This window comes from Nyctibius grandis, chromosome 4, assembly GCF_013368605.1.
Source record: "Nyctibius grandis isolate bNycGra1 chromosome 4, bNycGra1.pri, whole genome shotgun sequence".
Lineage (NCBI taxonomy): Eukaryota > Metazoa > Chordata > Aves > Nyctibiiformes > Nyctibiidae > Nyctibius > Nyctibius grandis.
Window position 1 is genome coordinate 20,294,414 of NC_090661.1, and position 15,789 is coordinate 20,310,202.

The following is a 15,789-nucleotide window of genomic DNA, read 5'->3' on the forward strand; positions in this document are numbered from 1 at the left end:
GAACGAAGACTACAAGTAAAGAGAAGAGTATCAACTGAAGATAGTTTTGAGATCGTCATTTGGCAGGACACAGCTATACTTACTTTTAGAGAGCTGCAGGAAGAGAGCCCATCTAAATCTGAGAGCCCACAGCAAGCCATCCACAGGACATGGAGATGGGACAATGTGGTTCCAAGATCCCTTATAAAAGAAACAATTCAAGCTCTATTTGAATGGATGAAGGAACCCAAGACTTGCTTTCTTTTTCCTAAGACTAGGCCACTGCTACTTCCTTCAGATCTCACATTGTTTACAAGAAATGTCACTAAAAATGTTCACCTTCAAAGGTGGAGAATAAAATCTTACCCCTCTCTATGTCTCTCTTTGCTCTTGTATGACAACATGTCACCCCGGTTCAGTTTGAGTAAGATTCTTCCAAGAGCTACATCATGGTAATTCTGCCATAAATCACAGGTAATTGCTGAGAATTAAGTGCTGTTTGCTTACGCTGGCATCATTTGCTCTACACACATAACCCAAATTAACATGTCTGAGCTGATTGCACAGTCATCTCACTCTGTCCTCTTATGGAGTTACCTTTCTTCTGATTTGCAGTTGAAAGGAATAGCACTCTTGCCAAATAACATTTTTTGAATCAGCAGAAAATTCTAATCCTTTCCATCCTATTTTCCTACCCTTTAGATCTAGCAAAACATAAACAAAGGATCATTTGTATGAATTCCAAACATTCTGGTCCTAGCCCAGAAAAGCACATACTGACCTGCTTAACTCCATGCATGTGTAAAGTCCCACTGACATTGCAACAGTGTATAATACAAAGATAATGCAAAAATGGTGGCAGATCAAATCGGGACCTTAACCACCTTCCATCTTTGGTAACATTAAGTTGCATAAAGCCACTACTCAAACATAACAAAACACACCACTTTATCAAATAACAAACAAACCAAAAAGCTCAGAATTCTCTACTGTAGCCATGATATCAGACTATCTGAATAACAAAGAACTAAACAGCGGGCAACTAAATACACGGACAGTTTATCAGAGGAGGTAGAGACTAGCATGGAGTTTACAGAATCACAGCAATGCTTGAGGTTGCAAGAGATCCCTGGAGGTCATCTTGTCCAACCCACATGTTCAAGCACAGTCAGTTGCCCGGGACCACATCCAAACAGCTAAAATGGTTCTTAAATAGAGATTCTGGGACTTCAAAATTGTGCATTAGATATCTTTTATAAAATCCATTTTTATAATATACATTATAACAAATAATATATACTTTAATGCACTGTCTAGGGAAAATTGCAGAAGACAAAAGAATATGGTCATGGGGTCCCTTCTGATCTTGGAATAAAGGTAACAGTTCCCTTACTCATGTCTTTTCTTTATGGACCATGGGGGAAAAAAGCAGCTTTGCATTGCCCTCTCAGAACCTCCTGCAGCTTTGATGCAGCTTTGCAGCAAAAAACCCTACAGTCAAATTGCCTGCTTCAGTGATACTGCACAGCCAGCCAGTCCCAGAGGTCAGGAAGGAGTGCTTTTACAAGTGGAGACAGGCATATTCTTGTCTGTGTTTTTTGTTTTCTCTCCACCATCTGAACACTTGGGAAGGGTCACGTCAGGAGGAAGGAGAATACATAAGGCTGAATAAAGGATGGATGCATGGAAAAATATTCCCAATGCCTCTCTTCTGTGATTTGCCAAACAGAGGATTGATTGAATAGGAGTTTCTAGTGTGAAACTGGAGATTTTCGCTCCTCTGCCTTCTGGGGCATGGTTTGTCCACAGGCGTCATTCAGACCTATTCATTTCATCCATCCTCTACCACTGCAGGGGCCCCAGGCATTGGGTGCCTCTGATCATCTCTTCCCTGGATGCTGCAGATTGAAGTAAGCTCACGATGGATATACTATACAATGTGTTTACGTAACATTTTATAGCCTTTGAAGTACAAACAGTGCAGCTGATCTAATGGCCACAACAAAGCAAATAAGAAAAATCTCAGTCACATGACACATCTCTTTCCATCTAAGGCTACTCCTCCTTACAGGAGAAAACCCTCAATTGACATAAACCACAACTCCTCCACTGAATTTTGTACATCTAGGCAGCTTGCCCGTACTGACACAGGACGTCACTGTCTAGTACAGAGACAGAAGGATAAAGCAAGCCACGCACACACAGAAACTCCTTTCGTGTATAAACAATATGGTTCATTCTGCGAACTTGCTGCAAACTTACTTTACCTCGTTCCTCAGCTATCAGGGCAACAGGCAACACTTGCCATTGTGTCACTGTACCTGTGACCATATAGCCCCTAAAAAGATGGAAGTTTGTCACATTTCTTTCCAAATACTCATTCAGACTTGCCTGACCTGAAGGATCATAATTTCCCTGTATGTCATCACATCCCCAGCCTTGAAGAAGATCTTCCAGGGACTAGTTGTGCATATTTTATAAATAAAACAAACACCAGTTCTAAGGCTTCCTTAAGGAACAGAGATGCCTCCCAAAGTAATATTTACAGAAATTTATTATTCGATTTGCAAGCTGCATGCCTATAATAATAAAGAAATTAAATTACAAAAGCAGAACCTACCATCAACCAAGACCAACACACCCATAAACACAAATATGGCATTAGGAGTAATGTGAAGGAATTACATTGCTTGCTTCATGATCCACTTCAAGCACTGATGAGTTTTTCAAATTTCAGGCTAATTTTGGTGCAGAATTTTCTTTACTGTAAACCACTGAACATAGGTAAATGAAAGCAGTCACTCTCATTTTTGTATCATTGAAACAAGTGTTTCTGATAGACACTCAGGCCAGCAAAACCAGTTTATTAGGCCAGCAAAACTGAAGACAATCCTAATCTGATTAGTTTACATATGGTATGGTAAGGTACGATTAATGAATTTTATTTTTATTTTTCCTTTGTCTTGTACTTCCTAACTAACTGAAGGTCTTTTGCCACAAAAGGAGCTTTTGGTAATATGCTTGTTCCTAATGTTTCTCTGTCAATATAAAGGATGCCAAAACAAAGCAGTGGAATAATTCTCAAGCCGTTTTTACACAAGGCCTGAGAAGAAACAGCTATCCCCTCTACTGCTAAAACCTTGATCATTTCATGCATTTTGAAGAAGCAGTCCCCTGCTCCTACTCAGAGGTCAAAGAGTCCCAGAGTTAAATCATATTTCCCTCTGTGTGTCACGGTTTTCAGTTCCAGTGCTGGCTATGGCTAAACCCAGTGCACACGAACTGGGTCAGTCCCTGCTCACACCGTCGACTAAAAGTCATGCACAGCACGTATTCACTATGAATTATTAGCTAATGAGTCTTCAAGCATTCTCCTGCTGCAAACACCATCAGAAGTAGACACTAATTTAAATAACTTCAAAAACCTATTTACCTTACTCTTCACAATTTATGCAGCCAAGTGTACAGTCTCAAATCCACTCCAGCTTCATTCATGGGTTGCAGCTCTGACTCTCCAACAGCTAACTTTGGCGCAAGTCAGTAGTAGCATGTTTAACGTTAATACTAATCAAAGTTGATTAGTATTAGTGTTCCAGACAAAGGAATTAGGTTGTATATCCTATGTCACAGAATCACAGAATTGTCTTGGTTGGAAAGGACCTTTAAGATCATCGAGTCCAACTATTAACCTGACACTGCCTAGTCAACCACTAAACAATATCCCTAAACAATATCCCTAAGCACTACATCTACTTGTCTTTTAAATACCTCCAGGGATGGCGACTCCAGCACCTCCCTGGGCAGCCTGTTCCACTGCTTGATAACCCTTTCTGTGAATAAATTTTTCCTGATATCCAATCTAAACCTCCCCTGGCACAACTTGAGGCCGTTTCCTCTCGTACTATCGCTTGTTACCTGTGAGAAGAGACCAACACCCACCTCACTACAACCTCCTTTCAGGTACTTGTATACAGCAATAAGGTCTCCCCTAAGCCTCCTTTTCTCCAGAGTAAACAACCCCAGTTCCCTCAGCTGCTCCTCATAAGACTTGTGCTCTAGACCCTTCACCATCTTTGTTGCCCTTCTCTGGACTCTCTCCAGCACCTCAATGTCTTCCTTGTAGTGAGGGGCCCAAAACTGAACACAGTATTCAAGGTGCAGCCTCGCCAGTGCTGAGTACAGAGGGACAATCACTTCCCTTGTCCTGCTGGCCACACTATTTCTGATGATACAAATGGGTCTGATGTCTTGGGTACTTGCAAGAGGCAGAACTGCTGTGTGTTTACAATGCAATTCAGTGTTTGATAACAGGGTCTCATTATTAAAAAATGCTTATACAGACACTTCAGAAAAGAAAAAAACCATGAAAGCTAATGGGAACAGGCTAAAGTTGGCTGTCCCAAGCTCACCTTTAACCCATAAACCAAGATACTAAGAAAGCACGGACTTTGTTGCACTAAGTGTTTGGTATCACTTGGCCCCCTTTTGCTCTCTATACTCTATTTCAGGAAAGGGAGCTACTAAACCAAGGTATCTTCGCCCCCTGCCCCCCAAGAAGAGCACTCCAGCTCTTATGTAGAGCAAGTGACTGCTGTCCCTCCTTCCTTGCTCCTGTAAACAGGCAGCAGTGAGGAAAAGAGGCAAAAGGACTTTTTCCTTCGCTCAGACTCGACTGCAGAACTTTGCTGCAAGTTAAAGCCAGGAACAAAGTCCCCCTTGCTGACTCTGGGGTCATGCTAGCTGCTGGAGGAGCCTAAAATTCTGGGTCACGCAGTCACATTTTGGCCCTGCAGATCTTTACTCCTGTGTCCGTAACGAGTCATCTCCAGTCAGAAATGTTATCACAGCAAAGTACATCTGCAAGTATTTTACTTGGTAACTAACAAACTGATCTTTTGGAAGCTGTGTGAATCACGCTGCAGCATCACAGAAAACTCCCTCATTAATTACGACATAGATAATTGCCCCCAAGAGCACAGCTGCTGTAAGGTGAAAATGCAATGTAACTCAAAGCAAGCTGCTCCCATCAACCGCATGCACCTGCATTTCCAAAAATACTTCTGAAATATTCTGGCTCGTGAGAAGAGAACTTAAGAGCTTGCAAGAGGTGTGAGTGCCTCCAGCTCTACTGCATCTGGCACGTACGCCTTGGAGGGGGTCAGAGCAAAGCGAGGAGTTGTGTGAGCATGCATGACTGCCGTGTGCATGCAAGTGTGCATGTGGGTAAGTTTTCATTTATATTAAGTGCAGAGGGTCAGATCAGCCCAAACTGTGGAGACTGCATCTCATGACTTTTTAACAAGAAATGGAATTAATGGGGACCTGCACTCTGATAATAATTTACCGGGTAAATTATTTTAATATAATAATAAACACTTAATAACAATTTACCAGGGTAGTAGGAGAGAAAATCCACTATATTTATACACGTAATATAACAAAACACCCCCCCAAAATAATAATTGACTGAGACTAAAATCAATAAGACACATCAGAGACCAGAACCTTCCTGTTTTAGGTATGATATAAACATACAGAAAATGACAGCATCTATTCCAAAAACAGGGTAGAGAATATGATTGAGCAGTTTGACAGCTGAAATAGGAAAAACATGAGACATCGTACAAAGATGGTGGCAGTTCGTTGTATGACGCAGCACAGGAGAGCCCCAGTGATGTGCAAACAACAAAGAGTGTATAGAAGGAACTAGAGGACACTGCAGAGGAAACGTAACTCCTGTTAATATACACAATGGCTAATTCAATTCCAGTGGACAAGTGTCCCATCCTGAGTGATGTGGAAGCTGGGAACTTTACAGAAAGGGCAAGGAATTAATAGGCAAAGGAATCATATATCCTGCTCACTTATGCTACGGTTCATGCAGGTCAGGTTTGAAGCAGAGAGACAAAGCATGGGGTGGGAATGCATACATCATATCTTTGGTTGTGATAAACATAGGATTACAGCCTCTGAGGCTGCCAAACCAGTGTCCTCCAGAGTAATTACTCCACACACACCCCTACGCGCTTGCCTGCAGAACACGCACTGAATACCAAATCATGTATTTAGTGTCCAAAAGTGCCAAGAAACCAACAGACTCCCCTAGTTTCACCTTGAACTCACAAACTTGCATTTATAATTGATTAAAAAAATAATATTAATAAACTGAAGGGTTTGAAACTTGGGTTCCAACTATCTCCAGATACTCTTGCAGGGATGGAAACTCATCGAACAGCTCTGTGTTTCTGTGAGGGTCTTTGCAACACCCTCCCCACTTGTGCACGACCATTTAGGACTTTTTCCCATGAAATTTGATGCTCCCATTTTGTCATCGCTCCCCTAGACTGGGGGGAGAGCAAAGAGGCAAGGAACAGTTTGGTTTACAACACCTAATAACAAGTTTGAGAAATAATAGTGTGTTCTTCCATTAATCCAACATCCTTGTTCTTCAGGGATGGATTCACTCCAGCCAAAATTTTACTGGACAGAGACCAGACCTAGAGAGCCAAATACTGCTCTTGGTTTCACCACAGTAAATCTTGAATAGCTCCACTGAGCTCAAGCTACCCAATAAACACTTACAACAGCATAACCCTGAACACATTCATCAACTTGAAAACCATCATTTCTTTTGGAAGCTGGTTTCGAATCATTCACCTAGAAATAAAACACTAAATCCACTGAAGTTGCAAACAGTATCTCAAAGCACACATGCATCTGTTGAATAAATCTTCAGCAGCAATACATCTAAAATAGCCATTGATGTGGATATTATTTTTTTTGAAAGGTCGTTCTGAAAATGAATGCACTGCTAATCGGTGAGATTTAGATTTTAAGAGTGACCAAACTACAGTCTTACAAATTAAAGGAAAAAAAAATCTCGTCTCTGATCTACAGAAATCAAGTTGAATTTATCAAGCCACACTGTGACAACAATGATCCAGTCCATATGTCAGCATACAATGGTTTGGTTGTGCAGATAATTCTGTCATCAGAAGCAAAAACTTTTAAAGCCTGAATGTTATTTAAATCAGTAACAAATGTTCTAATAGGAAGCTTACATAAAAGTTTCATTGTACTCTCAAATAGCTGTAAAGTATTCAAAGTTGTAAAACTGATTGTATGCATGTGTTGCTCGTACTTGACCAAATCCATGACACAGCCTCCAGCTCTGCAAGCAGTGCTGAAGCCACATCCTTATGTCCCTGCAGTGTCCTTTTGCAGCTGAACAAATGCCTCATGAATGCGAAGACCTGACTTGCTTTGCAGTATTGCAGCCTTGGTTGGTTTTGTACTTCCTCTTCCAAATTCAAGTAGCAATATGCTGAAAACCGCTGGCTTGGGTCTCCTCTGTCTTGCACCTCACCAGTCATGGCACGCGGGTTGCTTTTAGCATCTTATGCTCCCTTGCACAAGTGTGAACCACTGTGTAAGATAACAAGGATCATGTCCCATCTTTTGCTGCCAGAAGCCCGCTTTTAGGCTGAAATGCCATGGAAACGTAGCACCTAATATTCCGGCCTCATTCTTCCTTCTGAACTGTGCAGCTTTTTCACAGTAAGGGTTCCTAACCCTGTTGAGACATGTTGTTGGAGACTTCAAAAAACTAAGCAAAAAGAGACTTTGCGAGGCAATTCTCAACTCATAAGCTTAAACACATCAGAGGAAGGCAAGCGTGTTTTAGGCTGAACATTTTTAAGCTGCACCTACCAAAGATCTTTTTAAATAACAACTGTGTCTATGAAATTCTGTTTTCGTAACTCCCTTTTACATGCAAATGAAGAATTTCTGTGTGAATGAAAAGTTATTGTTGCCAAAGGTCTTTGCAGTAGGTTGTCTCTGTTGTCCCATCTTTTTGAGGCAACCTTCATGGGAACAAGCAGCTGTTCTCCAACTCATCTGCAGTGCTGATGCCACTGGCAATATTTCTCCCAACAAAAGGATTTCACTATTTTATTCCAGTTATTTTTGTTGCTTGCTTGCTTTTGTTTTAAGTTTCAAGTTTGGAAAGGGGCAAAGGTCTGGCATATTGCTTTTTTTACCTGTGGATCTCTGCTGCATACTTTCCTAACAGCAAAACGGGAAGGAAATGCAAGTCCTCTGGTGCTGTGCAAGGGGTAAATCAGGCAGAGCGTTCAGGGTTTCACACTTTGTCCAGCCCGCGACTCTGCCTTCTCAGCTTCGTTGTGCCAAAATGAGAGCCAGCTGCTGCAGCTTTCATGGGCTTGCTAAAGCAAATTGCGATTATCAAGGAGCCACGTGCTTTTGGCCAGCACTTTCTCTAAAGTGAAAACATGAAAACAAGGACAGGAGACTACCTGGCTACAGCAGTCAAAACCACAAACTGTTCAAGGCGGTTTGGTTGTTGTCCAGGACTGGAGCCAGAGACCACTCTGGTGGTCTGCGTAGAGTACTTGAGCTCTACCATGGACACATCTGTGACCAATGCTTCAACCAGATACACTGCATAAAAATCCTTGTTCCACTAACACCAGTACCAAACCTCCCCTGCTTTCAGTGGGGCCAAGATCCCTGGCTCCCGTGCCAGCAGGCGAGGATGGCATCTGGAGACAGGACACGACAACAGAGGAAGAAGCCAACCTCAACGAGATGCATCTCTGGGCCTTTCCTGACTTACAACATTTTCACTCGTCATTGTTGCTTCTCATTGCCTCATTGAACTCACTGTAGCAACTGCAATATTGCACTAAGTGCTATGCTACTTGCAAGCACTTTATTTTCCCTGTCAAATTATACCTCGTTTAAACCAAAAGTGCTTGCTGAGACCAAGAGGAAAGAGGCATTTGTAAATGAAACTGAGTGCTGATACACACGCTTCTGTAACTAGTCATAATTGTGCTTAAGTTAACCCAGAATTTTACTTCTGTTAAAGTTAATACACATGAAATTTAGCTTTAGTTTCAAGTGCTCTCATTTTTAGTTGCTGTCAAAAAACCTAGAGCAGAATAATGGGCTTGATCAATGTTGATGTACTCGGAGTCAGGAACAGCAATTCCCTAACACACGAATATACAGCGTGTGTGGGAAGGATAACATAATTTTGTGTTAATTTCCTTTTGATCATTAAAACTGCTTGTCAGTTTAGTTACTGGTAGCATTTTAACAATGAAAGATCAGTTGCTTTAACTCAGCTCCCACAATTTGAAAGGAGTAGGGGTTGCCAAAGTGCAGTTCTGTGGGCCACGACCTGCCCTTGATCTTCTTTTTTTTCCATCCTACTCCAGCTCCCACCCACGGCATGAAGCTGCGCCCTAAAGACGCTGTAGAAACCCAATACACCATGCTGCATCTCACTTGGGTGCGTTACGTTTTCCACAAGAGCAATTGAATTTTCAAATAGGATAAAGCTGAGACACACACTAAAAACTCTCACACCCACATATCCATTGCCCCTCAATTTAGCTCGAGAGCTACTGACAGTTTCTATAGCTTTGGCAATCGTTCATTCTCCTTGTTGAAAGTTTACATACAAAAAAACCTTAAGGATAATGAAACTGTGGTTACAGAATGGGTTATTTACATTGAAGGAATGAATCCCACAGCACTTTAAAATTTCCTGCATTAATAACTTTTCAGTCTCCCACATGTTGTGTGCCTGTTTCACAGCACGTTCCAGGTCTGAGCTTTGGCAGAGTAAGACAGATATATTGCAACTTTCATTTAATATAGATCTCATCCTTCAAAATAAACATTTGAAACTTTTAATGCTGCAGGGCAAGCAGAAGGAATATTCTGTAAAAGATCCAAATCAGCTGACAGGTTCGGTGGTGTTAAGACACACACCACAAAAAAAGCCCCCAAACCCCCTTTTTTCTGAGTACCAGAAAAACTGGAGTTCTAGATTAACTGACGAGACAGAAGTGAAGAATGGGATCATCTGTGAGTTGCTATTCAACTTCTGTCATGGTAATGGTTATAGGGTTTCCACTGGAAAAAAAAAATACTTGAGATACTGCAGAAATGGGTTGATATGAAAACCTAGAGAGAAAATGTAATTTAAAGTGATTTAGTCTGTATGTACAGTGGTGGGAATGCAGGTTCTCAAGATTCTTTAGATTTGGCACATTTCTGTGACACTAATGATTTTCTCCTGTGGCTGACGGTCATTTCTTCTTTTTACCTTTTCCTTCCTTTCTTTTTGTATCTGTGCATGTATTCAATAAGAAAACAGAAAAAATACAGAAGCTTGCAAGGAACAGATACAGGTACAACTTGGGCCTGTGAATGGCTGGCAAATGCCAGCTGATTTCCTCCAAATTTCTTTTCTCTCCCAGCCTCTAATGGTCACCCCAGATTTGGCATGATAGACTTGTCTCCCTGTCTCCCAAGTCAAGATTTTTTCCTTAAATGATAGTTTCAAGGGAGACTTTCTCTGCTTATACTGGCCTCCAGATGTTCTACAACAGGAAAACAAGATGCAGAAAAGAAGCTTGAGAGAACCTCAAAGCCCATCAACCTGACTACTGAGGCAGATGAGACCTGATAGATTTCCACATTGACGGTGTTACTACAAGACAGAAGTTCAGCATTTATTTCACAGTATACAAATAGACATCCCAAATCTGGTGCAGGTGCGCTAGTTGGATTTATAGCAAATTCCACACCTCATCCTTGACTTCTTTCAATGAATTCCCACTCCAGGGGGATCTAGCAGTAGATGTTGTAATGTGTCCTCAAGTTATGGAGATGAGCCTTGTGGCAGAAGTGCAAACCCTCACACGGGCTCTCAGCTGTCAGAGATGGCACTGATCAGCTCCGCTGATCAATGGAGAGACTTCATCACTTGTGAGCAGACTAATTGCTCTAGCTCCCCAGAGCCCTCCTGCCAACACAAGTCTCAAAAGGCCTGCATAAGCAATTTCAGAGGATCCCACACAACATTCTCCCACCAATCTTGACCTAGCTTTGGAGGCAACGGTAGTTGCTACCCGCAAATAACAGTTCCTTTATAGACTAATTTGCAATGGTTCCTGTGCAGGAACAACTAATTGTAATGGTTCCTTTACAGACTACCAACAGTCTCACCAAAATGGTACACAGTCTTTGTGCAAGGGAAACTCATACCATGTAGACTTCCAACTAGTTCATGAGTTGGGATAAAATCCTTCGTTGGTTATGATCTATACTGATCTTGAGAAAAACAACTCTATTAACTTCAGCTGGCTGGCTTTTGGCTGTGAAGTAAGGAAAATATTCTCCAAAACAGCTGCAGAAGAGCTGTGTAACCCGCTACCTGCCACATCATTCAAAAGTGGACAATCACACCATGAATTTTAGTGGCTCTCTCTATCTTTCCAGTGAAAACAAAGGTTACCAAATTGACACACCTATCAATTTTTACATAAGCTAACTCAAATACATTGTACAAACAATCTGGTATCACTGTTAAGTACAGATGGTAGGAAATGAAATAACTATATTTCACAGGACACAGACATAGATAGTTTTCTTTCAAACTGTGTTGAGACTAACATTTCTTCTGCACCATTAAGTTAGCTTGGGAATGCAAAAAGGACAAAAACCTCAGTGAAGATGGCTATGAGTGGTATTTAATATTAATGACTGTATAAGGTAGAGAGAGATGACTCCCACTAATTATAATGCTTTGTGAGCTTAAAAGTAAATACCAGTTAACCTAAACTATTTAATAAAAAATAATGAGATTCTTGAAAACAAAAACCCGCAATCCACTCAGAAAATAACTGCACTTTTACCTCAAAGTAGTGGGAAGAAGCATTGCATATTGCAGATTAGAGCAAATACTCAAAATATACAGAATTTGCTTATTCACATAGATGAACTTGATAGAAGGTCCTTTCGACAACGGTGCCTGTATTTTTTAAACATGTGAGAGTGACAAAACAAGACTCATTATAAAAATAAGCACATTTTCAAATATTTTAAAAATCTGCCAGTATGATTTTGCAACCATATTTTAATATGTTTATTTTATAAAGGATAAAATTTATGGAATTGATTCTTACTATTTCTAGAGTCAAAATTTAACATGTGGCAATAAAACTTTCTTTTTCTTTAATTTAAGAAGTTCTTATTGAACAAATGTTACATTTTAAAACTTGGTTTACTTTGGGATGCTGAGAGCAAGAACTTAAAAAAAAAAAGTCTGTGGGATCTTAATGGGGATAATTATTATAATTATAAACAAGGGCAAGATAAACTAAACAACAATAAGCAGAGTAAACCGAACTTCAAGTTCTTGCCTATGGTGAGATGAAGCAGTAGAAAGTGGAGTGGTAGGACTGTAAGGCTGACGAAGTTCAAACCAGGAGATGCCACAAATGGTTTTTCCAAACACGTAATCCTTCATAATACTTCTGTTATCAAAAGTGGGTGGTAGCTTTCATTACCAGACCTTCGTGTTCAGGTTCTCACCTCCACGAGAAAAGGATACAGAGTAGCTTAAGGCAAAGGGTGAAGAATGTGAACGCATTATACCTGCTGATGGAATCACAAACTTCATCTCCTAAAACACGAAGGCATTTCTGTATTACTTTTTGCAGGTATTGATCCACCCCGGGAGACCTGATGCTCTCTGTCAAGATCTCAGGACAGAAGGATAAAACTTTGCCAAACAGCAAATCAGAAATAAATCTAGAGAAAAAGAAGTGTGCATGCATTTTAGGGGAAAAATAGCAACAGGTGCTTTGTGTGCAGTAATGTGTCCACAGAAAATAAGAAAAACTAAATCAACTCCTGCGTGGAGAATATCTTACAGAAATTAGATTACAAAAACTGATCATACACTGAAATTCTACTTATTTCTTCATTGCTTATTCATATTGATTGGCAGTTACCAACTGATGAATACAACCACATAGTTTAATTTCCCCCTCAACCTGATTCCCTCCTTTTTTAAAATCAGCACTTATGTTGCATTCCAAGAACATAATTTCCCACTGAATATAATTATTTTGAATAAAACAACCAAATAAGCTGCAGACAAGCAACTCTCTTGTAGAAGAGAATCAAAACAACCTACAAACCCATTAAAGTAATGCTAAGATTATTTTCCTAGCTATTTCCATGAAGACAACCCTTCCACAGCTGGATACTGCTGCTTCCCAACCCAGTTCTTTGGGTTTTCTCAGATTACAATTATAACCATTCTTTCTCATCACTGACTAAAATGAATATTTAGGTGTAAATTTTCATAAGTGATCCCTGACATTGACAGCTGAAACAGAGCAGCTGCAAACCCTAATAGCCAGGCATGTGAGTACTTACTCGCTGGCAGAAATCAGCTAGTTATTACCAACGTTTTTATTTATCATATGATAGTAGCCATGCAGAGCATGTAAGTGAGATCATGATCCCATTAGGCAAAGCCTTGTACATGACTCATTCAAAAGACTCTGTCTGCCCCGGGGTAATATATAAAGTAAACAACTGAGACTGAAAATAGGGCAAATTTTTACAGCTAACACAGGATCCTGTAGAAACAACAGCTAACCCAGGAACTGAGTCATACTTTTGAAGTCCTGCTCCCGTGGCTCAGCCACAAAGGATAGTCTTGCCACAGCCTAGTCTAGCCAAAGCCTAGTCAGCCACAGAGGCTCTAGTCATTGCCATTGCTATGTCTAGTTGGTTCAAAGAGTAAAGCTGCCTCTGTAATCCCAGAGACAGGAATCAGGTGAGCTTGTGGACCCCTCATTCACTAAAAGCAATTGGTGCATCTTAAGTAATTACTACCTGTAAACAAACAGTATTTGTAAGACCAAAACAATGACTAATACAAAACTTCAGAGGTTCCCTTTGGAAATGACAAAAGCTTTTATCTATGATGTGTTTTGTTGGTGAAGGAAAGGAAAGGAGAAATGGTGTACAGAGGGTGAGAGCCAGAGATGTGGCTTTTGCAGGCACAGATGCATGCACTTGTTTCTGCTCGCTGACCTTAAAAGAGTAAGGGCAAGATTCTTCCCATGGGACCAAACAGTCTACCCTCAAACACCAGAGAAGGAAGGCAGGATGCCTCTATCCTCAGATCTTCTCACAGGAAGGGAAAAGCTGAGAAGTGCCCACCATCTCCCCTTTAGTCCCCTGACCCCCTGGAACACACCATACCGTCAGCACATCCACAGCTCAGGGAGTGCTCACTTCATGATGAGCCACATCTCCTGGCCGGACAACACCACATGAAGCTGGACCCCAGAGAAAACTGTACACAGAAAAGGTTTGAGGGCTTCAGGTCAACAAGCCCAGGCTCCAGCAGAGGTATTTACTGCTCAAATATTCAACAGAGCTACATTAGCAAGGTAGTGGCTGAGGCAGCAGTAAAGAGAAGCTGAACTCTCATCTCGGATGGGTGCACAGCACGAGACAATATCCTGAAAGGAAAGGCCACTTTTTACCAAATATACTCAAAAAGTGGTGTGTCTGTTCAGATCGTGGGCAGAGAAGGGGCATAATTATTCATTAAATGATGGGCTTGCTTACCTTACCTTGCAGGTGTTTACCGGCAGACTTGCTGCACGCATTATCTATTATTTATTTACTTTGCTATTTCACTAGCCACATTCATGCTGCAAAGAGTGTTGTTGTTTTCAGGCCCTGTATTGTACCGCAGCTTGGATCACAAAATAGAAACGTGATACCGGTGCCCCTGGGGGAAGAAACCTACCTCCGTGGAACTGCTCAGGTGACAATGAGAGCAGATTCTCTCTGCTCTAAGATTAGATGAATGCACTAGACCCTCCCCACTGACCCTGTCATGACCAGAAGAGTTTTAAACTTGGAGCTGCAACGGTAGGAGCTGCCTCACAACCCTGTTCCTTACAGATACGCTCTGTATCTGACAGCCCAAAATAGGTGGCAGGGGAGCTTCAGCTAGGGAAGGCTTCTTAAAACGTAGTGCTGAAGGCAAGAACCATGGAAAGATGCTGCAAGGCCGCAAACTTGTTTTGATGTCCTCTGTGCCTGCTGCAGAATGGAGCCTGAGCTCCGGAACCGCAATGATGCATTTGTACAGAAAACAAGCTCAGCTTCCCTTGCTGGTGAATCAGTCAGTCAGACTCTCTGATATCTAAGGTCATAAAGACATTCATACTCTCTACTTTGGGCACCTGACCTGGTGAAGTTAAACCAAGAAAAGACAGAAGCATTACATTACCTTCCTAGTCAAAGGAGAGCTAGTCATCTCGCAGAGGTCTACCCAGAAGTGATAAATGGTCAAAGCAATCAGATTTCCCTAGGGCCTAATGCAGACAGACTGATTGTGCTTTACTAAAAATAATCCACTCAACGAAAAGTAGCTCTATTTCTGTCCCAAAATCATTACTTTTTATCAATAATATGAATGTCCTTAAAACTGTCAATGCTAAATAAAACCTGAGGTCACAGCAATTTTGCCAGGGTTTGTAATATTCTCAGGGATCCGCAGGCATTAATACAGAGAAGACTCATTAATATAGAGATTAAGATTCAACTCAAATGCTTTCCTAGCTTCTGGCAAGCACCCAAAGTCCTCAAAGAACTTGTTCTTAAGATAGATTTCATAGCAACCTTAACTGCTAAAGGACTTTGAGGCTGGCTACACAAAAGAAACAACAGAAACACTTCCTAAAGAAATGAGCTTGCATCTGAAATTAAATGCTTTCCCCACCAAGAAAGGCAAACGTCAAAGCAAACAGTGATGCTCTGGGCACTGAAATATGGACATGAAGAGATTCATCCAGACCAAATCAAAGCAGTGGTTCTCTGACTGCATGTGTAAGTACAACCTAGAGCAAGAGCACCCTGATCCCTCATTAAACACTATAAGCAACTACTGTA

The 15,789-nt window shown here is 41.1% G+C and overlaps 1 protein-coding gene across 1 annotated transcript in view; it reads right to left on the reverse strand.

The window, feature by feature from the left end:
• The window catches only part of LRRC56 (leucine rich repeat containing 56), a 54,334-nt gene that overhangs the window by 15,724 nt on the left and 22,821 nt on the right, over window positions 1-15,789 (reverse strand). Inside the window, exon 4 of the mRNA XM_068399878.1 lies at window positions 84-180. Within this exon, the coding sequence (XP_068255979.1) occupies window positions 84-180 (97 nt within the window). The remainder of the gene's footprint in view (window positions 1-83; window positions 181-15,789) is intronic.